Genomic DNA, 25,253 nt, shown 5'->3' with positions numbered 1-25,253 from the left:
CTCACTGTTATCCCCTTCAGTATCTTCTAGAATTGAGATGTGGCTGGATCTGTTTGGGATGGTTTAAACATAAAATTAATCATTTAAGAATTTAGAACCCAGTTAAGCTTTAATTGTTTTAAATAAGCAGTATTATCAGTGATTTATATGCTAATGTTTTATTTATATTTTAACATTTTTCATAAATGTAAATGTCTGTTATATTTATTCTAGACTTAAACAAATATATTTTCTTAACTAAGCTTTAGTTAATTGCCCTTTTTTGCTCTGAAGTGTGAGGGAAAGTTAGTGTTATCTCTCTACCCACAGATGAGGCTGTGAAGAGTCAGTGGTTAAAGTTAAAATTGGCAAAAATACCTTAGCATTATAGCCCCAGCCTTGTGCTGTGTTCCCGTCATTTTTCTGACGAGTGCTTCTCGAATCTACACGCTTAAAATGGAGGATTTGTCGGCCGTTTGTTGAAAAAAGTATCAGAAAAGACTATTGATGTATGGCACTTTGTCGGAGCTTGACAGGAACATTACAGTACACAGTTCATGGATCAGTTTCTTCCTCCATTTCAAAAGTGTAATTCAAAATGGTTGCCTTCTTGTTTTCTCCAGCTTGCAAATTATGTATTTAATTGTGTTTCGTCACTTGTAACCACTTGTGCTATATCTGGTTACCTCTTTATTTTCATATATCATGTCTAAAGCCACGTTGAAAACGCGACGTGTGCCGCTTTGTTTACGTATTTAAATGTGCTTGTGAGCTCGCGATCTACTGCAGTTTGTCATTACTATGGCCACCATCAGCTGTTCTTACACATGTGCGGTGGTCAAATTTCATATATAGTTCAGCTTTTGCTACCGTGTAGATTAATACTGCATGTGTGTCGTTGTTTTCACTTATGGTAAAGAATAGAGCAATATGCTGGTGTTTAACTGCATTGCTTCGGTCCACTCCTGCATTGGGCTCACACACATACCTGCCATCATTTGTCCCTGAAAATCCGGGAGATGGGGGTTGCGTTCGGGGGTGAGGTGTCTGAATAACACTGTTGAGAACAGGTACTGTGTATATTGGTGTTAATAACTGCTAGATACTTCAAATTTACTGCTAAGCTTGGGTGGGCATTTCTCTCTGTCTTGCACTTAATGCAGTCAACCAATCACAACAGACTGGGTCATTGGATCAATTAGCGCAGATTAGCATCGTGCTAAGGAGGGGTTTGGGAACAAATGAATCACTGAACGAATCACACGGGAGTTGCTGGGATAATTAGATCAAAATAAATGCATATTATAAGACAATGAAAGTATTTTTTGACCTCACATGCATTTCAGCTTATTGTTGGAGACCACCAAAACCAAAAGATGACCATTTTTAATGCATAATAGGGGCTCTTTAAAGTAGACACTTTACTTGCATTTAATATGTTTCTGAGAATATCAAATCAATTATTAAATCAAATTTGATGCAGACATCAAACGTTTGTGAGGCTTTTGCTTCATTTCTTTCCAACAATTTGAATATGTGGTGAGAAAAGTTATAAATTATATTTAATATGAAATATATTATCTAAAAACAATTTCTAATGCAATATTTCTTCAGGTAAATCTTGTTTTTCGATATTTGAACTGGAAAGGTTGCAGTACATTTAAAGGCTTAAAGCAGATATTGGCAATGAAAGACAGCTTTTTGTTACACCGTCCAACCCAAACACGATCTTTGAAGTAGGTGAAGGCAGTCAGAAATGGGGAAAGATTCTTTTGATTAAAACTTTTAAGTCTTGATTTGACTCGAAGGGCCTATTGATGCAATCCCCCCCAGATTTCCCATTGAGCCCACCACAAAGTCCAATTTTAGCAGGAATGCTTTTGTAGGCCTGCACTCAAAGCGTTTCGATTACCCTGTGTTGAATTTGCAATTTATAGCAAAGTTGAAAAACTTTAACACTGGCAAAGGTCAACAGACAAAAAAGTCATTATTCCATTTTCTCCAGGCTTTACTAGTAATCCGAATCCTCTTTTTCACTCCTTTCCACTTTGTGGTGAAATATATGTGGTAAATCTGTGCTACTTTGGAATGTTTTCCTGCTGTTCCCAAGTGGAATTCGCTGGTGCGCACAACAAAATTAAATATCCATGATTAATCTTCATTTATTGGTTTTATGAGAGCTTTCTGCCCGGACGGTGTTTGACCATCCAGTACATTGCTGGACAAGAATGAAAGGTGGGTTCAGGAATAACGGATGGGTTTTATTTTTTCACGGTTGCTTCCACTCTTCAGGGGGTCGTAAATTGAGTTGTGTTAGTTCATGTGTGGCATCCATATGGACCTTGAGGTGTGAGAAAGATAAGCCTGAAGGATGCATTCCTGGATCGTAATGCAAATAACATTTGTCCACACGGAAGCAAGCCATTTAAAGTCACGTTTTGGATTTTTGCAAGTACGAAATCCTTTAGGTTAAGGAACACTCCACTTTTTTTGGAAAGTAGGCTCATTTTGCAACTCCCTAGAGTTAAACAGATAAGTTGTATGAGTTTTAGTCCATCTCTGGGTCTGGCGAAAGCACTTTTAGCTTAGCTTAGCATAAATCATTGAATCGGATTAGACCATTAGCATCTCACTCAAGAATTAAAAAAAAAAGTTTTGATAATTTTCCTATTTAAAGATTGACTCTGGCGTAATAATCAAGGAACTTTGCTGCCGTAGCATGACTGCAGTAGGTGCAATGATATACGTCTTCCTCACTCATCTCCCGCCCGTGATTTCTCCTGGGAAATTCCCATAATTTGTATAGCCCAATCTAGCTATGAAAAATACATTTTTGTCAAGTTGCCAGATCTTGTATGAAGCTCATCATCTTACATAGTTGACGAAATATTCAAATCTCGAATCATCTGGCAACATGTTACAACCCAGTTGCGCTGTTGATTTCTATGCAGGTGGTAGATGAGGGATTTAAACAGCGGCAGTAACAATGTCAGTAGTAGCAGATAACCTTTTGAGTGAGATGCTAATGGTCTAATCTGATTCAATGATCTATGCTCAGCTAAAACACACACCGAGATCAGCTGAATGGTTTTAAAATTGATCAAAATCAACTGTAAGTACAGAGTCAAGTTATATGTTAATGTTGCTAATGGTCTAATCCGAATGAATGATCTATGCTAAGTTAAGCTAACAATGTTTGCGCCAAAAATAGAGACCAGCTGAATGGATATAAAATTGGTTACAACTCACCTCTAACAGAGTCAAGCTTTATGTTAATGCTGCTAATGGTCTAATACGATTGAATGATCTATGCTAAGCTAAGCTAAAAAAAAATCCCCGCCAAAAATGGAGATCTGCTGAATAGATTCAAGATTTGCTATGGATTGCTGAATGGATTAAAAAAATGGTTAAAACTCAACTCTAACTACAGAGTCAAACTTTATCCTAATGAAGCTAATGGTATAATATGATTGAATCATCTATATGCTAAGCTAAGCTAAAAATGTTCCCACCAAATATGGAGATCAGCTGAATAGATTTAAGATTGGCAAATCTTAACTCTAACTACAAAGTCAAACTTTATGCTAATGTAACTAATGGTCTAATACGATTCAATGCTATGCTAGGCTAAGCTTAAAATGCTACCACCACAAATGGAGATCCGCTGAATGGATTTAAGATAGGCTAAAACTTAACTCTAACCTACATAGTCAAACTTTATGCTAATGAAGCGAATGGTCTAATCCGATTCAATGATCTAGGTTAAGCTAAAACTGTTTCTGCCCCACACAGAGATCAGCTGAATGGATTAAAAAATTGGTTAAAACTCAACTCTAACTACAGAGTCAAACTTTATCCTAATGAAGCTAATGGTTTTATCCGACTGAATGATCTATGCTAAGCTAAGCTAAAAATGTTCCCGCCAAAATTGGAGATCAGCTGAATGGATTTAAGATTGGCTAAAACTCAACTCTAACTACCAAGTCAAAGTTTATGCTAATAAAGTAATGGTCTAATCTGATTCAATGTTCTATGCTAGGCTAATCTTAAAATGCTACCACCACAAATGGAGATCAGCTGAATAGATTTAAGATCTATTTTCAAACTTTATGCTAATGAAGCTAATGGTCTAATCCAATTCAATGATCTCCCTGCTGAAAAATCCAGCTTGAACCAGCCTAGGCTGGTTGGCTGGTTTTAGCTGGTTGACCAGGCTGGTTTTAGAGGGGTTTTGGCCATTTTCAGGCTGGTTTCCAGCCATTTCCAGCCTGGTCTTAGCTGGTCAGGCTGGAAAATGACCAGCCAAATCCAGCTAAAACCAGCTTGACCAGCCTGGTTTAAGCTGGATATAGCTGGTTTTGGCTGGACTCCCAGCTTGGCTAGGCTGGTCAAGCTGGTTTTAGCTGGTCATCTCCCAGCCTGACCAGCTAAGACCAGGCTGGAAATGGCTGGAAACCAGCCTGGAAGTGGCCAAAACCCCTCTAAAACCAGCCTGGTCGACCAGCTAAAACCAGCCAACCAGCCTAGGCTGGTTTAGGCTGGATTTTTCAGCAGGGCTAGGCTAAGCTAAAACTGTTCCTGCCCCACACAGAGATCAGCTGAATGGATTTTAAAATTGGTTAAAACTTAACTCTAACTACAGAGTCAAACTTTATCCTAATGAAGCTAATGGTGTAATACGATTAAATAATCTATGCTAAGCTAAGCTAAAAATGTTCCCGCCAAAAATGGAGATCAGCTGAATAGATTTAAGATTGGCTAAAACTCAACTCTAACTACAGAGTCAAGCTTATGCTAATGAAACTAATGGTCTAATCTGATTCAATAATCTATGCTAGGCTAAGCTAAAAATCCTGCCACCACACACAGAGATCAGCTGAATAGATTTTAAAATTGGCTAAAACTCAACTCTAACTACAAAGTCAAACTTTATGCTAATGAAGCTAATGGTCTAATCCGATTAAATAATCTAGGCTAAGCTAAAACTGTTCCTGCCCCACACAGATCAGCTGAATGGATTTTAAAATTGGTTAAAACTCAACTCTAACTACAGAGTCAAACTTTATCCTAATGAAGCTAATGGTGTAATACGATTAAATAATCTATGCTAAGCTAAGCTAAAAATGTTCCCGCCAAAAATGGAGATCAGCTGAATAGATTTAAGATTGGCTAAAACTCAACTCTAACTACAGTCAAGCTTATGCTAATGAAGCTAATGGTCTAATCTGATTCAATAATCTATGCTAGGCTAAGCTAAAAATGCTGCCACCACACACAGAGATCAGCTGAATGGATTTTAAAATTGGCTAAATCTCAACTCTAACTATAGTCAAGCTTTTCGCTAATGAAGCTAATGGTCTAATCCGATTTAATGATCTATGCTAAGCTAAGCTAAAGAGCTTTTGCCAAAATTGGATTTCAGCTAAATAGATTTAAAACGGATTAAAACTGTTTAACTATAGTCGATTTGTAAACTATTTTAAAAAAAGAGTGTTGCTTTAATCGTCCTTTAACTTTGATGGATTTTTCAATTACAAATGTTGGAGTTTTTGGCCTCAAGGGTCAGCAGATTGAAACCCCGAAACAGTGACCAATGGGTAGATCAACTTCCTCCTCACAATGATGAACCTAAAGGGCCTGAGACCCTGAGCGATGTGGTCATAAATCAGAGATAAATGTCTTGGCCGGTGCATTCATTTCTCTTGCAGGACGTCCACTGGCATTGACCTGTGCACATGGTGTCTGCTCACCATGAAGAGACACCACAGAGAACAGGCCATGTAAACGCTCCCAGATGTATGATTAGAGCTTCTAGCACGTCCTCAAAACAAACGTCCTGTCCTCAACATATCTCTGGGAACGCTTAAGTCCAGGGATTGTTTATCGTCCACAATGGACTCGTACATCTTTTGCCTGTTTATTCAAAAGCAGAAGCTTAGTGTTCGTTATTTTAGCCCAGGATGTTCCCTTACTTTGGGGCGCAGAGACTTCATTGACGTTTGAGGGGCTTGTTGCTCTAGACCTCGTGTTGACTTCGTGTTCGTGCAAACGTGAGAATCTGAATGGCAAATTTTTTGTTGGTCAACTCTGGTATTTAACCCTTGTGTGGTCTTAGAAATCTGTATACTTCCATTTTACCTTCACTAAACCTTTAATACACTCTCAGAAATAAAGGTACAGAATTAAAATTGTAATAATAGGTTATTAAAATTGTTCAATTTAATCTGGCCAACTTTAGGCATATACGACCTTACTTGACTAATGAAGCAGCAAAACTTTTTATGCACTCCATGATTTTTTCTCATATTGCATATTATCTTGCTAGTTGGTCACACGCTAGTAAAACAGTTAAATCACTTTATAAACAAGCACTTAAAGTATTTGATCAGAAGTTTATCAGGTATCATCACTGTAATATAATATAAAAAAAAAATTAATTAAACTTTGATAATATTTGGCTGTTGCTTGTATGATTTTAAAATTTTAAATGGATATGCTCCACCTCCATTTTGTAACACACAGAAACAATAATGGTCAAGCAACACGGATCTGTTACCAGGGGAGACTGTGCTGTGCAGTTTAGACGTACAACTTTTGCACGATCAGTCTTCTCAGTTAGAGCCAGTCATTTTTGGAACACACTTCCGATTGACTTAAGGGGTGTTACAAATTATTCAACTTTTATATACAACTTAAAGACATGGCTAAAAGCAAATCAAGTTTGTAATCATGTGTAATTCTTTTGTCTAGCATTTTAAGTAATTCTTTTTACATGTTTTAATCCCTTTGTCCTATGTAGCTTGACTGTTTTTGTATGTGTGATGGTGTGTTTTTTTGATTTTAGGTTGCCTTTTAAAATCTGGCAGGGGGCAACAGATGAAAATTAGCCTTGTGGCTAACTCTGGCTTATTTACAGTTTTACTGTTTATTAATGAGCATTGTCCCTGTTGAATAAAATAAATTCAAATTCAGAAGCTGTCACTGGGGTGGTACCTGTTCAAAAGGTACAAATTTGTACCTACTCTGTAAAAAAAATAAAAATAAAAAAAACCCTGTAAAAAAACAGTAATTTTCTGGCAGCAGGGGTGAAAAATTACGGGGGAAAAAAACTCAGAATAAAAAATGTAGATAATCTGTAAAAAAAAAAAAATTTATTTTTCCATAATTACAAGTTACTATGTTATTTTACAAATTTGAACGGTAATTGTACAGGTTATTACTGCCATTTTACTAATATTTACTGCAATTACAATTACAAATTATTACTGTAATTATATAATTAATTAATGTAATTATACAGTTATTTAATGTGATTATAACGATTATTACTGCAATTCTACAGGTTATTACTGTAATTATACAGATATATAATGTGATTATAAGGATAATTACTATAATTATGCATGCTATTATTGTAATTATAAAGATTAATTTATGTAATTATGCATGAAATCTCTAAATGTTCCATGAAATTCTAGTTTTTTAACATTTTAAAGCTGTGTGTGTGTATATATATATATATATATATATATATATATATATATATATATATATATATATATATATATATATATATATATATATATAACTATAAACTATATTATAGTTTAACAAATATTTTAGGGATATGTTGGTTAAACTCCAAAACTATTTTCTTTAAAAAAAAAAAAAATCTGTTATCTATCAATTTTTTTTTTTCTTTTTTTACAAATAACACATTTGCTCATCGTTTAACAACAAAAACAAGGTTAGTGTCATGTGAGGACGCCTGCACAACAAAGTTGAGGATCAAATAGCAGTTTATTTAGAGAATCATCTTGCAACTAAAGGTTAAAACATGAACAGACAGGTGCATACAGATAATCTCAAGCGTAAAGAGGGCAAACAAAATTACAAAGTAAAGGGGTCAAACGTGGTAAGGTAAGGGAAATCACGTCGTAATGCTCACTAAACAGTTTAAGACTCAGAAATGATGTGTCTGTGTGTGCTGAGTTTATAGTCCTTAAAATCTGTTCGTAACGATCTTCTGACTGTGCGTGTTATCAGTCAGAATTAGGAACACAGGTGTGTGAGGTGCATCCTGGGAGTTGTAGTTTGTTAAAATAACGTGTGTAGTTTTCCAGCGACCCTCAGCCGCTAGATCACTGGTGATCACCACAGCTCGCATAGCAACATTGTTAGAGTAGTAAAATAAACTTTTTATAGTTTACAGTGCATGCATGTTATGCAGCCTACAAACAATAGGCTATTATTTCACTTTATTAACCTCATGTTAATCTTCATATGTTTACTATCTTCACTAAAAACAATTTGACTGATTTCCCCCCTATTTTTAAAGGAATAATCTGTAAATATTTACGTAAAATTACGTGTTACTCTCTATACATAAAATTTCCTTTAAAAAGTAGAACAATATAATACCAAATTACAAGCAAGAACTGTAAATTTAATGTTAGAATTTTTTTATTACAGAACATATCTGTAAAACATAGCTCCAAAATTTCACAGTATAATGGAAAAATACAGACAATTACCTGTAAAATAACATTTACTTTTTACAGTGTACAAGGTCCATATTAATACCTTAAGGGTACATATTAGTACTTAAAAAGAACAAAAGTGTTCCTCTTAAAATTTTTAGGTATCAGTATATACTTTTGAGGTACCAATATGGACCCTGGAAGTACAAATGTGTACCTTTTGAAAAGGTACTGTGGAAATATACATTTTTATCATCTAATTTCAAATTAACAATAATCTACGTATAACTGAAAAGTTATATTCTTTGGTTTTTAATTATATAATTTCATTAACATCCCAGCTAGGAGGGACATTTAACCTTTATCTCTCTGACTACAGGCTAAGCCAATGTAATGCAAATTGTCAGTTTCACAGCATGGGGTGTCTATTGTTTTCTCTTTTCGATCAAATGGTCAGGCGGTTTCTGTCTCCAGAACATGATGAGATTAGACCTGAGAAGCAGTTTACCCTGCCGACCACAACCCTTAATTTGCATGCTTTGTTTAGCTATATCCCCTCCTCCTAAGAACACAATATAGCCATGAAATCTTTGTCTTAATTCAGACTAATTCAGACTTGTGTGAGACTTGTGAGAGACTTGTGAAAGAACTTGCAGACTGCGGACCTCTAGTAGGCTCTTGCAGACACATCTTAAAGACGCTGTATGACTGCAGATTAACCAACACGTCTCAATAAAGGAATTCTGCTTGTTTCGAGTCTCCTGGACTGGGTTCTCTCTTCTTTTCACTCATTCATTTATTTTTTTACAACAGTATGTATACTGTTTTCGGGTCCAAGCCGCCATTCATTTGAGTTGAGGAATCATTCGTTTATGATCACTTTTTATTCATATCACAAATTAAAGTTAATTTTATATAAAATCGTAGTGTACACAACAATCTCTGGGCTTGCTGCTTAACAAATACCAAAAATTTAACAATTTATAAAAAAATAATCACTTTCTGGCCATCGGATATTAGGCATGGACATATATACTGCGATCGGGATTTTCGAAAGCATTAAATCGCTTTGTAAACGTTTATTATTACCATTTCATGAGTCTCCCCATTCAGTTGAATAGAGCGATTGGACCCGAAAGCTGCTTCGCGTGACGTCACACTCAACAAGCGGATACTCACTACTCTTGAGTACTCATACTTTGAGTAATATTTACAATAGATAGTTTTACTCGCACTACATTTTTAGGCAAGTAATGGTTCTTTTACTTGAGTATGATTTTACAGTACTCTTTTCACCACTGGTTGAGTGTAGTCAATTTCCAAATATTATTAATCAATTAAAAACATTTTGGGGCAGCATGGTGGCTCAGTGGTTAGCACTTTCACCTCACAGCAAGAAGGTCGATGGTTCGAGTCCCAGCTGGGTCAGTTGGCATTTCTGTGTGGAGTTTGTATGTTCTCCCCATGTTGGCGTGGGTTTCCTCTGGGTGCTTCGGTTTCCCCCAGAGTCCAAAACATGCGCTATAGGTGAATTGAAGAAACTAGTGTGTGTGTGTGTGAATTAGTGTGTATGGTGTTTCCCAGCACTGGGCTGTGGCTGGAAAAGCATCCGCTGAGTAAAACGTATGCTGGAATAGTTAGAGGTTCATTCCGCTGTGGCGACCTCTAAAATAGAGACTGAATGAATTAATCAAAAAATATTTTTTTAAATCACAGACGTTTTCAATGTTGAATTCAGAACAATGTTCAAAACATAAGCTGTCACAAACAACGGTCAAACTTTTCAATATTTCGTTCAGTAACCATCACAATTTCTCAGTTAAACATCGCTATGCCAATGTGTGACATATCAAGGTTTCATTTCCCACACTCACAAATGAAAAGTGTATTTTTATTGTTATTATTTTTTGATGAGGTTGCCACTGAAGTCTATACTTGGGCCAACTAAAAAAGGACATGGACTTAAACTGATATACGTTTCAAAGGTTAAAGGTCACTGCCATTTTGATGACCTCTCACACTTGACGCAAAAGTATGTGATTTATCTGACACTGCTACTTTTAGAACAAGGAGCTTCAGGACACTTTTACATCAAGTTTCACATTTGACATCAGGCTTTCTGGGTGAAAATATACATGATTGGCATGACTGGTTAAAGGTTTCTTTATTGGACACTGGACTCTATTCACCTTATTCTCAGCTGACGAGCGGGCGCTGCCATTTAAACCTTTTTGTCTCGCGACTTCCGGTCACATTCACTTCCATTCATTTTTTGACGTTAACAACTGCTCGTTACGCTGCTTGATGTTGCAATTTAATATTTTCTTATTATATTATGCTACTTGGTCTGTGTAGTCATGCAAACATTTGTTTGTTGAGCAAGTAGTTTGGCCATTTTCTGCCGTTTATTATTCCTTGTCATTTCTCCCATAGGCGACTGAATCGGAAGTTCTAAGACAATCGCGAAAACAGGCACACTTCCGCATTTTAGAATAAGGTCAATACGTCTCCCATTAATTTCCCACAAAGTCTTGGTGGAACTGCTTACAGGAGTGAATCTTTATTGCAGTGAATCCAGAGTCTTGAGTCCTCGTCCCTATAGAAAAATGACATCATGGCCTGAGATGATCGTTTTGATTTAGTTCCTCTCGTTTCTCTCTTGATTTACCCCTCACACTTCCTTTCACAGTCTATCCTTACTTACCCTTAGCCTTTTTATGAAGGCAGTCTGGTGGACTCCCTGCAGTTTAATCGTCTGTTTTTCTCCTTTTTTTTTTCTTCTATTCAGGGTCCGCTTGGTCTGGATGGCAAACCCGTGAGTATTTCCCAACATGAGGATGTGCGGTGTGCGTGCATGTGTGTGTGTGTGCGCGTGTATATGTGTGTAAATGGTGTGTGAATTATAATGTTAAATACATCTGTTAAATACACTATGGTCATGTTTTCTTATCTATTTTGCATTTTTGTGAGTTTATTTATATTATATACAGTACAAAAAAACTTGTTTTTTTCTACACTCACTGGCCGTTTTATTAGGTACACCTGTCCAACTGCTCGTTACCGCATATTTCTAATCAGCCAATCACATGGCAGCTGCTCGATGCAATTAGGCATGTAGACATGATCAAGACGATCTGCTGCAGTTCAAATCGAGCATCAGAATGGGGAGGAAAGCTGATTTAAGTGACTTTGAATGTGGCATGGTTGTTGGTTCCAGACAAGCTGGTCTGAGTAATTCAGAAACTGCTGATCTACTGGGATTTTCATGCACAACCTTCTCCAGACTTTTCATAGAGTGGCTAGAAAAGGAGAAAATATCCAGTGAATGACAGTTCTGTGGGTGTAAATGTCTTGTTGGTGTCAGAGCAGAATGGCCATACTAGTTTGAGCTGATAGAAAGGCAACAGTAACTCAAATAAGCACTGGTTACAACCAAGGTATACAGAAGAGCTTCTCTGAACACACCAAAGCACCATGTCATAAAGCGAGAATATTCTCAGACTGGTTTATTGATCGTGACAATGTACTCAAATGGCCTCCACAGTACACAGATCTCAATCCAATAGCGCACCTTTGGGATGTGGTGGAACGGGAGATTCGCATCATGGATGTGCAGCCGACAAATCTGCAGCAACTGCATGAAGCTATCATGTCAATATGGAGCAAAATCTCTGAAGACTATTTTCAGTTCCTTGTTGAATCTATACCACAAAGGATTAAGGCAGTTCTGAAGGCAAAAGAAGGTCCAACCCGGTACTAGTAAGGTGTACCTAATAAAGTGGCCAGTGAGTATGGTCCAAATAATTAAAAAATCTTAAATCAAGAAGTGCTTATAATAAATGCAAATTTTTTTTTCTTTAAAATAAGCAAATTAACATTGTTTTTATTTTGAATTAATATTCTTTTGGTTAACCCATTGGAAGATAATTTTTTTTAATGATGTTTACAGTGTATTTTTTATAAATAATAATATAATATGTTATTACTGTTTTGCTACTTTATTCTGTTGTTTGCCATTTTTTTTTGTTGCGGGTTTACTAGTTTTTGCTTTGAAATAAGATTATTTTGTTCGTTTTAAGAAAAAAAAGTCACTCAATTTTGACTTATTATTTCTGAAAACGAGACAATATTTTGTATTTGTCCAGAAAACGCTTCTTAACTTAAGAAGTTTTAGATATTTAAAAAGAAACAAGACAAAAACTCCCAAGTATGAAAAGCATTTTTATGTTTATTTTTTAAAACATTAATAATATAATACAGTTTTGGTCTCTCTGTCATTAGTTTTACTACTTTAATCTGTATTTCACTATTCCTTTTGTTACACTTACTGTGACTTATCAAACACAATCAAAATTACTAATGTTAATTATAGGATATGAAACACCACGACAATTGGAAAACAAAATAACACACAAAACTATATAGTTGTTTAATTCTAAAGTTTTTCTTTTCTTGGATAATCACAATCGCAATGTAACTTTGACCACTGAACTAGAAATGTTTCGCCTGATCATCTTGATCAAGGCATATTTGTAAACTCATTTTGACCAGAATTGTTGTTGATAATTGATTGATTTATTTACAGGGTGCTCCTGGACCTAAAGGAAGCCAGGTAAACACATTTTAAAGTCTGTAGTGCTTTGTGAAAACAGAAATATTTTGTTGTAATTCTGTTTCATACACGTGAAGTGTGTAAATGCTGCGCAAATGAGGAATCATGGTTTATTTTTGCTCTGACATCAGGGGGATTAAACTCCTGGATAGGTTTTCAGGTCATTTATCACCTCGCCTATAGGGTCACACGCCATGTTAACATGTATGTCTATCCACAAATGAGATGGAAATAATGGATTACACACCAAAAAAGAGAGAATTCATCATCGTTGGGGAGATTGGCAGTCGTTTGTAAAGCCATTCAGGCTCTTTAACGCTGCCGGGGGAAGCCCATTTGTCCAATGTAATGTAAACCCCTTCTTCAGACCACCTCCAAATGCCATCCGTCTGCTCAAAGCTTGCTGTTTTGTGTTGATGAGCTTTTGAAATTACTTTAAATGTGACACATAGATGTTCTTTTGATGATAGTATGAAGAGCAGAAATCATATTTTTAAGTCCACTTATTTGCATAGAAGACAATGTGAGTGATTTCAGTATAATGTTGATTCCAAAAGATGTATATTTTAGTGATGGGAAGTTCGGATCATTTTACTGACTCGGATCTTTGAGTCTCGTTCATCGAGATGAACGAATCCTTTTTCGAGTCATTTCGTTCATTTGGTTCAATTTGCCAAAATATTATTAAAATGTTACGAATTGCTTCCAAACACATCTACAACCAGCCCAAAAGGTTGATCACACGACAAATAAGTCATAAATAGAATACTATAAGAAGGAGAAAATAATAATTGAATGTTTACCTGCTCTTTTGTCTATGAAGATATTGTTGTCTCTTTGCTCAGCTCAGCTCTTCATGTCTTCAAATGTCAGTGGTTCGTTCACGTTATATTCACATATAATCTTAACCAATGTACACACAGTCTGAGCCGATAGGAGCCATGATAATTAGTTCACCTTTCGAGTCTTCTGGTTCTTGAGTCGTTCGTTCATCACTTGACAGAATGACTCAAACCCGAGGACTCGAGAGATGAACGGATCAATTCTTTTTCTGGCTCTAAACGCATATGATTGGCCCATGATGAACGAATGACTCAAACCCGATAGAGGACTCGAGAGATGAACGGATCAATTCTTTTTCCAGCTCTAAACGCATATGATTGGTCAGTGAGGAACGAATGACTCAAACCCGATAGAGGACTCGAGAGATGAACGGATCAATTCTTTTTCCAGCTCTAAACGCATATGATTGGTCAGTGAGGAACGAATGACTCAAACCCGATAGAGGACTCGAGAGATGAACGGATCAATTCTTTTTCTGGCCCTAAACGCATATGATTGGCCCATGATGAACGAATGACTCAGACCCGATAGAGGACTCGAGAGATGAATGAATCAATTCTTTTTCTGGCCCTAAACGCATATGATTGGCCCATGATGAACGAATGACTCAAATCCGATAGAGGACTCGAGAGGTGAACGGATCAATTATTTTTTCGCTCTAAACGCATATGATTGGCTTCTGCTTTTCCTCGATGAACGACTTAAAAGACTTGAAATGAACAATACCACCTGCACAAACAAATGAACGAATCACTCCCTGAGAAGAAGTAGTTCCCGAGTCGTATTGAAGATTTGTTCAAAATGAACGAATCATTCATGAACGACCCATCACTAGTATATTTAAAGTCAATTTTCAAACTTAATTCATTTAAGTAATGTATGTACTTGCTATAGTTGCTATTGAGTTTTTAAACAAAGTATAACACAATTTTGTGTAGGTTTAATGCTTTAAAGATCACATTTTTACACAAGTCACATATATTTTTATTTTATTTAGGTGTATATACTTAGCTTTTTTTTACAACTAAAGCAAGTACATACATTACATAAAATGTATTTATTTATTAGTTTCTTTGGCATTTCTGCAAATGTACCAGAATTAGCCATCTGTTGTCCCTGAACAACCTAAAAAAAACAATATAAGAATTATACAATCAATCAAACATCGTTAGAAAGTACTAAAATATACATAGTTATGTAGATCTTAATAAAAATGAATACATACAAATTAAACTAAAACACCAACATTTTGTAATAAAGATAAAAATAGTTGAAACACATTTAAACAACAAATAATTAAGATGGTAGGCACAAATGGAAACATGCTAGGTTCATTCTAATAGGAATGATGACATTTCTAATCCTCTGTAAACCCGTTTTTAAATGTTTTTTTGAACATAATAAAGGCGGTTGAACATATTAAAGGCAGTTATATTTCTGATGCATTAATGAATTAAATTGAAAATGAATTAAGTTTGAAAAATGACTTTAAATATACATTTTTTGTTATCAACATCACACTGAAATCACTTGCAAAAGTGCAAAGTTTTCTGGGGGGTAGATTTTAAAACAAAAACAATCTATTCCTACACAACATATGATTATAATAATATCCTTTTAACACCCATTTTTCTTTCATTTCTCCCAAAACCAAGATGTTTTAGACATTGGAAGCCTTGTCAGTTCATAAGGTCATTGTTAAAAAGGTCATGTGAACAACCTCATTAAAACTAAAGAGGAATAGGGAGTAGGACTTAAAGTGTAAGCTTTCAGTCAACTCATTCTTTTATCCTCAGTCAGTTTTACAGTACGTCTTTCAATTTCGCAGACGTTTGACCATGTCATTCGCAAATGACTTTTAAGATCAAAGATCGCATCTATATCTAGTGCAGATGTGAGGTGCTTTCTGTATTTTCATTTGAAGCAGAAAAAAGGCAAAACTTTGAAGATGAGGAAAGTCAGAGACACTAATGACTCTTAGCGAATGAATTATGGTTCACATGAGTTTCTCGATATGTTTTTGAAGTGCACTGTGTTTTTCCCTTATACTTTTTGTCTTGTCAATTTGTCACTTTTGGACAATCTGTCTAATCATCGATTCCAACTCTTTTATTTCCAGGGGCTGCCGGGACTAAAAGGAGATAAGGTATACCTTTAATATATATTTTTTGCGATATCTCTCTCTCTCTCTCTCTCTCTCTCTCTCTCTCTCTCTCTCTATATATATATATATATATATATATATATATATATATATATATATATATATATATATATATATATATATATATTAGTGCAGTCAATTGATAAAAAAAACTAATTACGAAAGAAGCATCAAGGTACATCAAAGGCATCCACAGGTACGCACTGTGTCAAACCAAAGACTAATTTTCACAGGGACTTTGGTCAACTTTGAGAGATACAGACAACAGCGTTTAGGCTTTTGTTCTTGTTGCTAGGAAACGCGCGCACGCACACACAACGCGCGCAGGAGAGGGCAGCCGGAGCGACTCCCTTCAGATTCAACACGCCATATATGGCTATAATTCACAAGGATTCTGACACAGCAACATAAAACAGATGCTTTACAAAAGTTGCGTTTATGGGGGAAACATGTCAATGTTCAATGAGTATATTTACATGGACACCAATACTCCGATTTAATATGATTAAGATAATACTCTTATTAAGAGTCTAACGTGTAAACAGTGACTTTTGATTACCTTAAAGGACCGCCAAGTCACAAAATGCAGAGATTTTTCTTTCCGTACAGCATGTGGTATCAAATTCCATTAAAACAAAAGTCGAAAGATTAAAAATACGAAACATACCTAATTAGATTAAACTCTGGGGGAAACGCTGGAGAGCCTGGTGATGCGACATTAGTTGTTTTATACTGAAACTTTCCTTTAAAAATGCTTCCTTGGTCTTATCCATGTTTCTTTGCGCGTTACACACATGTCTACCACAACAGGAAAAAAAAATGCAACTGTGTTAATTGCGTCATTTTTTTTAACGCGTTAAATATTTCAAATTAATCGCATGCATTAACGCGATAATTTTGACAGCACTAATACCACATTAAAATTTACACTGGTAGCAAAATCTGATGGGTAGCATATTACATCATCAAAAAGTGCTACCTTTTGAATAGGAGGTAGGACAATCTGACAAGGTAGGACAAATCGACAGAACACTGGAAATGACCAAGCTTTCTCCCAAATGATAATAAGACAATGTATAAGAGACATTATTGTGGGAAAAATATTTCTCAGCTTTTTTCGACATTTGTCAATAACTTTAAGTCAGAATGTGTCAGGGGTAAGAATAATTTCTGGCTTATATAGTACTGTGCACTTACTGTGCAAATTACACTTGTTGTTTTAGTGAGGGTGTAATGACATTATATAGTACTTCTCATTCTCTTTATTAAAATAAAACCAGAAAATACAGGTTATAGTTGTGTTTTTTGGGGGGTCTAATTTTTCAAGACATGAAAAAAAGAGTTAGAGAAAGATGAAAGAATGAATGAAAAATACTGGAGTTTCTGTCTTTGTTTGATCAGCAATTCTAACGAAGCTGTTGTCAATATTGCCTGAATTGATGGGATTATGAATGCTAAAAAGTACAGACAGGTTTTAATTTGTGATGTAGTTCCTGCTAGAAAGCACCTAATTTCTAACAGTTTTATTTTTCAGCATGAAAATGATCCCAAACACACTGCTAATTGCCCCTTTTACACAGTAATATTGGTAAATATCTGGAACGACTTTACCAAGAAATTCAAAAAAGTGCTGTTCACACTGGCAAGGACATTACAGAATTTTTCCGGAAAGGACCATACACATATCCATTCCAAAATACTGACAAATTCTGACATCATTAACCAGAAATGGTCTCTAAATGGCTGCACTTGCATTTGTAAAAGGGTCGAGCTTTTGTTGATGGTTTCACTTTTATTTAAAGCTTTAGCATTCATGCAGCTGCTTTACCCTAGAAACATCTATAAGCAGAAGCGCGAATTGCGACTAAATGTTTACACATTTAACTACATTACAAACTCTGTGGACATAGAAACGTTATCTGACTTATATATAGCAGTTAAATGTGTCTGAAAAAAATTCAAAGGTATTTATTTTCATAAACAGCGAGGATGTGAATGTGTCTGAGTGTTCTGACTGGCTGGAGTAGATGTCTCACGTCAACATCGTTAATTTTCCTTCGGCATTCACACAAAGCAGCACTCGGGCAAATTACCGGTAATGTTTCAACTTCTCTTTCCGAAAAATTGCCGGAAGGAATTTACCGTTTTTTTCAAAAAGGGCCTGTTCCCCCATGATCCCTTTGTGTAAAATTGCCAGTAATTTTCCGGAAAGATCTGTATGTGTAAAAGGGGCTAATGAAATCATGTTTGGAGAAAAAAAACAGCTGATGAAACAAAGACAGTCATGAAATGGCCTCCACAGAGTCCAGACCTGAATATTATGTAGAGCATTTATAGACAATATTACAAACAGAATCACCTGGAGAGAATAAGAAAGATAGAACGTACTAAATCTAAGGAAGGACTGTGAGAAATACTTAATAATAAATAGCACATCATTACAGTGAAGACTTAAATAGCACATCATTACAGTGAAAACAGAAAAGGTCAAGCTGTTATTTGGTGCTAAAGAGGTCACGTTGAACACAATTTTGATATTAGCCTTTTGGTCCCTAAAGTAATTCTGTTCTGAATATTGTGGACATATTTGCCATATTTTCTGTGTGTATATTAAAGGTATAGTTCACCCAAAATGAATGACCCCGCACTTGTTCCATACCTTTTAGATAGATAGATTTGTACAAAAGTCTTAGCCTCCCAAAGCTGGTGTTTATGCCTCACAAACACAAAGGACGGTTTGGTTCTGTTTCTGATCTCAGCTTCCCATCAAGCAGATGTTTTGCGATTTTTAAAACAACTCACAAATTTCATTAGCATTGGCTTTTGTCTTCGAACACATGTTTTGGAGGGGATGTAGACCGTGTCAGGCATCAAATTAGAGGAGGGAGAAACCTGTGGTGAATGAAGACCGGCTTGAAATCTTTTCCTGATTGCAAAAAAGCACAACAAAACAAAAACTTGGAGCCTCGGGACGCTTTTTCTCCCAGATCCGTGTTCCTTGTTTATAGTAATTAGTAAACAGAGTTATGCTCATTCTCTGCCCTCATTTCAATGACCTGCTCTCTTGTTTTGTTACTTTAAATAGATGTTTCGCTCTGCGTCACTTTTTCACTTCCAATGCGAATAGACAAATTGCTACTGTAGCTAAAACCTGCTGTCGTTAATTGCATTTCTACTCATTTCTGTGTGTTTTAGGGTGACCAAGGAGACACCGGACCAAGGGTCAGTACTTGATTTCTTCTGTCATTTATACTACAGATGTTTACAGTCATGATCCATGATAAATTAGGATTGAACTGTGTGGGACAGAGGGCTGAAATCTGAAATATATACAATATTCTCTCTCTTTCTCATGTTCTCTTTAACCTCCTTGTGATTTTTGTCACATAAATCCAAATAGTACAACTGTATAATATGCCATAATATGGAATATGGAATATTTTGACATTATTAGCATAATTATGCCTATAATATATATATATATATATATATATATATATATATATATATATATATATATATATATATATATATATGGTGTACATCCAATTTCAAATAATTGTGTCTGCATTAATTTTGGCTTTGAATATGATTTAAAATAAGTGTTTAGACCATATATATTACCATTATTTATATTAGTAAATACTATGGTGTTTTTTTTTTAACTATACTATAGTGAATAACTGAAATCAATATGTTGTGCTAATTCTATAGTTCCTATAGTAATACAAAAATTATAGTTACATAAATAAATGACTCAATACTGTAGTTGTCTGAAAACTTAGGGTAAAATATACCACAATACACCACAGTTTACTGTAGTAAAAGGTAAAGTATGCTACAGTATTTGTTACAGTATTAATTTACTTAGTACTCTACAATATGTAGTAGCCTACTACTGCTTATACAGTAATATTATATATGCAGTATGATACACTTTAATATATAATATGGGTCAAAAACACTATAGTATTTGCTATAAATGACTAAAGTTTTTTTTAATGTGTGTGCTGAACATGCATGTACACTGACCGGCCACTTTATTAGGTACACCTGTCCAACTGCTTGCTAACACAAATTTCTAAACAGCCGATCACATGGCAGCAGCCTAATGCATTTAGGCTTGTAGGCGATCTGCTGCAGTTCAAACTGAGCATCAGAATAGGGAAGGAAGGTGATTAAGGTGACTTTAAAAATGGCATGGATGTTTGTGCCAGACGATCGAGCTGATAGAAAGCCAGCAGTAACTCAAATAAGCGTTCGTTACAACTGAGGTATGCAGAAGAGCATCTATGAATGCACAACACATCCAACCTTGAGGCGGATGGGCTACAGCAGCCGAAGACCACATCAGGTGCCACTCCTGTCAGCTAAGAACAGGGAACTGAAGCTACAATTCACACAGGCTAACTAAAATTGGACAATAAAAGATTGGAAAAAAGTTGCCAGGTCTGATGAGTCTCGATTTCTGCTGCGACATTTGGATGGTAGGGTCAGAATTTGGCGTCCACAACATGAAAGCATGGATCCATTCTATGCTTGGATCCATGTAATGATGTTGGGGGTATTTTCTTGGCTTATTTTGGGCTAATTAGTACCAATTGAGCATCATGTCAACGGCACAGCCTACCTGAGTATTGTTGCTGACCATGTCTATCCTTTTCTGAACACAGTGTACCCATCTTCTGATGGTTACTTCCAGCAGGATAACACATCATGTCATAAAGCACAAATCATCTCTGGTTTCTTGAACATGACAATGAGTTCACTGTACTCAAATGGCCTCCACAGTCCCCAGAACTCAACCCAATAGAGCACCTTTTGGATGTGGTGGAATGGGAGATTCACATCATCAAAGTGCAGCTGACAAATCTGCAGCAACTGCATGATGCTGTCATGTCAATATGGACCAAACTCTCTAAGGAATATTTCCAGTACCTTCTTGGATCTATATCACGAAGAATTAAGGCAGTTCTGCAGGCAAAAGGGTGTCCAACCTGGTACTAATAAGGTGTACCTAATAAAGTGGCCAGTGAGTGTATGTACTGCATATGCAAATTTTGCCCAGTAGTTTAGTGCCTTAAAGCTTGGAATGTTTTATAATGACCCTGGAATTGACTTTACATATAAATTAATTAAATGATGATGAAATACTTATTTGACAATTTGAAGACGCTTTCTTGTTTAGTTTATAAAATAGATACTCATTATATAAATAACTACAGTTGAAGTCAGAATTATTAGCCCCCCAGAATTTTTAGACCACTTGTTTATTTTTTCCCCAATTTCTGTTTAACGGAGAGCAAATTTTTTCAACACATTTCTAAACATAATAGTTTTAATAACTCATTTCTAATAACCATGATGACTGTAAATAATATTTTACTAGATATTTATAAAGACACTTCTATACAGCTTAAAGTGACATTTAAAGGCTTAACTAGGTTAATTAGGCAGGTTAGAATAATTAGGCAAGTTATTGTATAATGATGGTTTGTTCTGTGGATTATCGAGAAAAAATATAGCTTAAAGGGGCTAATAATTTTGTCCCTAAAATTGTGCTTAAAAAATTAAAAACTGCTTTTATTCTTGCCAAAATAAAACAAATAAGACTTTCTCCAGAAGAAAAAATATTATCAGACATACTGTGAAAATTTCCTTGCTCTGTTAAACATCATTTGGAAAATATTTAAAAAAGAAGAAATAAAATTGAAGGGGGCTAATAATTCTGACTTCAACTGTATATGATAATTAATGCGGACACATTCCACAAGTTCACATGGACTTCTTGACTTCTTCTGATCCAAATTATTATTTTTCGAATGACTAAAACAGTGCTCTGATACATGCTTCTATACAGTAGTTTCTACAGAAGATAAAACAATGGAGTTTATTGATAATTCAATCCACCAAAGAGTGTCTATTGTCTATTTATGTGTGTGAGACAGCGTGATCCACAGCACAAACACAATAAAAGATAAAAAGTACCCAGACGTAAGCAAAATCTGAACAAACCACCCTGCGGGGAAGCCCTCAAAAGAGAAAAACACAGGGTAAATAATGTCTTTATTCTCTTCTAAAAATGCCACAAGTCTTATTTTAGGCTTGGGGTTTAGTCTGCAGCAAATATAATCAGTGTAATTTATATAGCATCAGAAGAATAGAGGTGAATGGAGAGCTGAGCGTGTGGAGTGCTGAGTAAAGCAGCAGTGTGGGAAACCTCAAGCCTCCCTCAGGCCTCCACATCCCTGCTAACTCAACCCTCATGCTAACGCTGGCATCAACACTGTGCCACTCGCTCACTTTCTCCCACTTCTCTCTTTCTCTTTAGTTCTCAAAGTTGTCAGTTGTGCTCATAGTTAGCATACCCTGGGAGAAATTGTGATTTGTATGTACACAAATAATGCAATTACTTCTAATAATCAGAGTTAAGACTTAAAAGAAAACTCCACTTTTTATGGGGGGGAAATAGGCTCATCTTAAAACTCACCTATCAGTTGAGTTTTACCATTTTTGAGTCTGGCAGGAGCATTCCTAGCTTAGCATAAATAATTGAATCGGATTAGACATCTCACTCAAAAAAACTCTAAAAATTGCTTTGATAATATTCGTATTTAAAGCTTGACTCTTCTGTAATTACAATGTGTACTAAGACTGACAATAAATGAAAAGCTATTTTTAACACAAGGCTCATTGGGGATTTGTGCTTAGGGCTACATATTTGGCAAACTTCCAATTTGTGCCCTGGCATGCACATAGCTGCATTTTATGTGTAAAACGAAAGCTACGTTGTGGTATGCCGCCAACAACTTCTATTCCGTTCCACATTATACCACTGACCGATTACCTCCGGATGGACAGCTTTTCCAGTTTGGTCAGTTTGCTCTGTAGCTCACCTTGTATGACATTGGACTTGGGGCATGCAGCGGACTAGGGTTTGACTTTGGTAAAGGACAATTCCAGAAACCAGGTAAAAAACACTATTGGTATAGTATTTAGTATTAATAGTACAATAGTATTTGAATAGTACAATAGTATTTGAAAACAATATTGGTTGGGTTTAGGAAAGAGGGTGGGTGAGTCAGTCAATAGAAAGCTAATATATGATGCATGACAAGCTGTTCAGCTTCTCGCAGACAGCTGAGAAATGTGTATAAATGGCAAGTATGATTAGCGAACGTGACCCAGTAATGTATGGGACTTTGTCAAAAATGTAAATGGCAAATTCTAGTGGATTTTTGAAAATAAAAACCACAAGCTGATGTAGCCCTGAACACTTATTTCACAGTTTCCCAAAAAAAAAAAAAAAAAAAAAAAGTCTTAGCACATATCTCTATGTGATATGCACAATAAGCTGACTGATTACCTTCATATGGACAGCTTTTCCAGTGCGGTCAATTAGCTCGGTAGCTTACCTTGTATGAAATTGGATTTGGGACATGCAGTGGACTAGGGTTAGAGTCTAGTAAAGGACAGTTCTAGAAACCAGGTAAAACAAAAACAAACAAAAAAGCAAACCACTGTAAAAGCATACAGCCAAATATGTGACCCAGTAATTTAATTAAGATTGTCAAAAATGTAAACGTCCGCCTCTAGTGGATTTGAGAAAATAAAAACTACAAGCAGACATAGCCTGTATTTCACAGTTGCCAAAAATATAACTCTGAGCACATATCTCTATGTGCTATATGTGTTATACATGGACAATTACCTCCGTATGGATAGCTTTTAGTGTGGTCAGTTTGCTCTGTAGCTTACCTTGTATGACATTGGACTTGGAACATGCTATGGACAGCTTTCAGTGTGGTCAGTTTGCTCTTTAGCTTACCTTGTATGACATTGGACTTGGAACATGCAGTGGACTAGGGTTCGAGTCTGGTAAAAGACAGTTCCATAAATCAGGTAAAATGAAAAGCAAACCACTGTAAAAGCATACAGCTGGATATGTGGCCCAGTAATGTAATAAAGATTGTTAAAAATTCTAACGTCGACCTCTAGTGGGTTTGTAAAAACAAAAACTACAAGCAAATGTAGCCTTGGACATATTTTTCATAGTTCCCAAAAATATAGCCCTGGGCACGTAGCTCTATGTGATATATGCATCTGCTGACCCCAGTGCCGTCAATTTGCTCGGTAGCTCACCTTGTTTGACATTGGACTTGGTACAGTGGGCTAGGGTTTGAGTCTTGTAATGGACAGTTCCAGAAACCAGATAAAACAAACAAACAAACAAACAAAAAACAACGCATTAATAGCATATAGCCGCTATTTGCTTTTTCTTCTAGATTGCTTTTGAAAACACTGTTGGTTGGGTTTAGGGAAGGGGGTGGGTGGGTCAGTCAATAGGATGCTAATAAATCACGCATAACAAGCTCGACGGCTTCTCAAAGACAGGAGAGAAATCCGTATAAATGGCAAGTATGATGAGCAAACATGGCTCACTAGTGTGTTGAAAATGTATACAGCGACCTCTAGTGGATTTGTGAAAATAAAAACTACAAGCAGATTTAGCCCTGGGCACGTATTTCACAGTTCCCAAAAATATAGCCCTGGGCACATATCTCTATGTGCTATATGCACTATACACTGACCGATTACTTCCATATAAACAGTTTTTCCAGTGCAGTCAATATGCTCGGTAGCTCACCTTGTATGACATTGGACTTGGGACTTTGGGTCCTCATAGACAACTAATAGAAAAGACAGCACAATGTCATGATGTTAACGGGACAATACACAGTATAAAGAACTACAAGTGTGAAGACTTTAAACAGGGTCATTTTAAAAAAATACCATGTTTACTTTTGTAATCGCTCCATTCTGTACATTTCTACAGTTGAATAAGAGTCTTGAGTGTTTTGTCTGCTCAGTCATGTTCTCTTTCAGAAAAAGGGCACATATATTAATATTTTCCAGGGGTATGCAAACTTTTGACTGTCGGCCTCATAATGTTACCACTTTACCACAGTTCTCCCGCGACATGATTCAGCACGATGGTGAATAGTTACAAAATAATATTTGCACTTCTCACATGTTGCCTGTTTTCATTCTCAAGCCTCTCCAGTAAGACAAAGTGACATCGGTCCTCACTTGGATGCTTTCAGCTTATTTCAGATCTCTCGCAGCAGTCATGTCACTTTCTCTGATCTTCAGTCCAGCCCTCTGAATGCGGTTT

General features: G+C 36.0%; 2 protein-coding genes across 2 annotated transcripts in view; one reads left to right on the top strand and one right to left on the bottom strand.

Moving 5' to 3' along the window:
- Positions 1-25,253, bottom strand: part of adam19b (ADAM metallopeptidase domain 19b) — a 248,445-nt gene that overhangs the window by 85,251 nt on the left and 137,941 nt on the right. The window lies entirely within an intron of this gene.
- Positions 11,066-25,253, top strand: part of col23a1a (collagen type XXIII alpha 1 chain a) — a 65,972-nt gene continuing 51,784 nt past the window's right edge. Inside the window, exons 1-5 of the mRNA XM_087280954.1 lie at positions 11,066-11,089; positions 11,248-11,274; positions 13,045-13,071; positions 16,034-16,060; positions 19,274-19,300. Coding sequence (XP_087137080.1) covers positions 11,066-11,089; positions 11,248-11,274; positions 13,045-13,071; positions 16,034-16,060; positions 19,274-19,300 — 132 coding nt within the window. The remainder of the gene's footprint in view (positions 11,090-11,247; positions 11,275-13,044; positions 13,072-16,033; positions 16,061-19,273; positions 19,301-25,253) is intronic.

This window comes from Danio rerio, chromosome 14 (assembly GCF_052040795.2).
Source record: "Danio rerio strain M-AB ecotype USA chromosome 14, GRCz13ab, whole genome shotgun sequence".
In the NCBI taxonomy this organism is placed as follows: domain Eukaryota; kingdom Metazoa; phylum Chordata; class Actinopteri; order Cypriniformes; family Danionidae; genus Danio; species Danio rerio.
The sequence above is the reverse complement of the archived record's forward strand: the minus strand, read 5'-3'. Positions and strand labels throughout refer to the sequence as shown.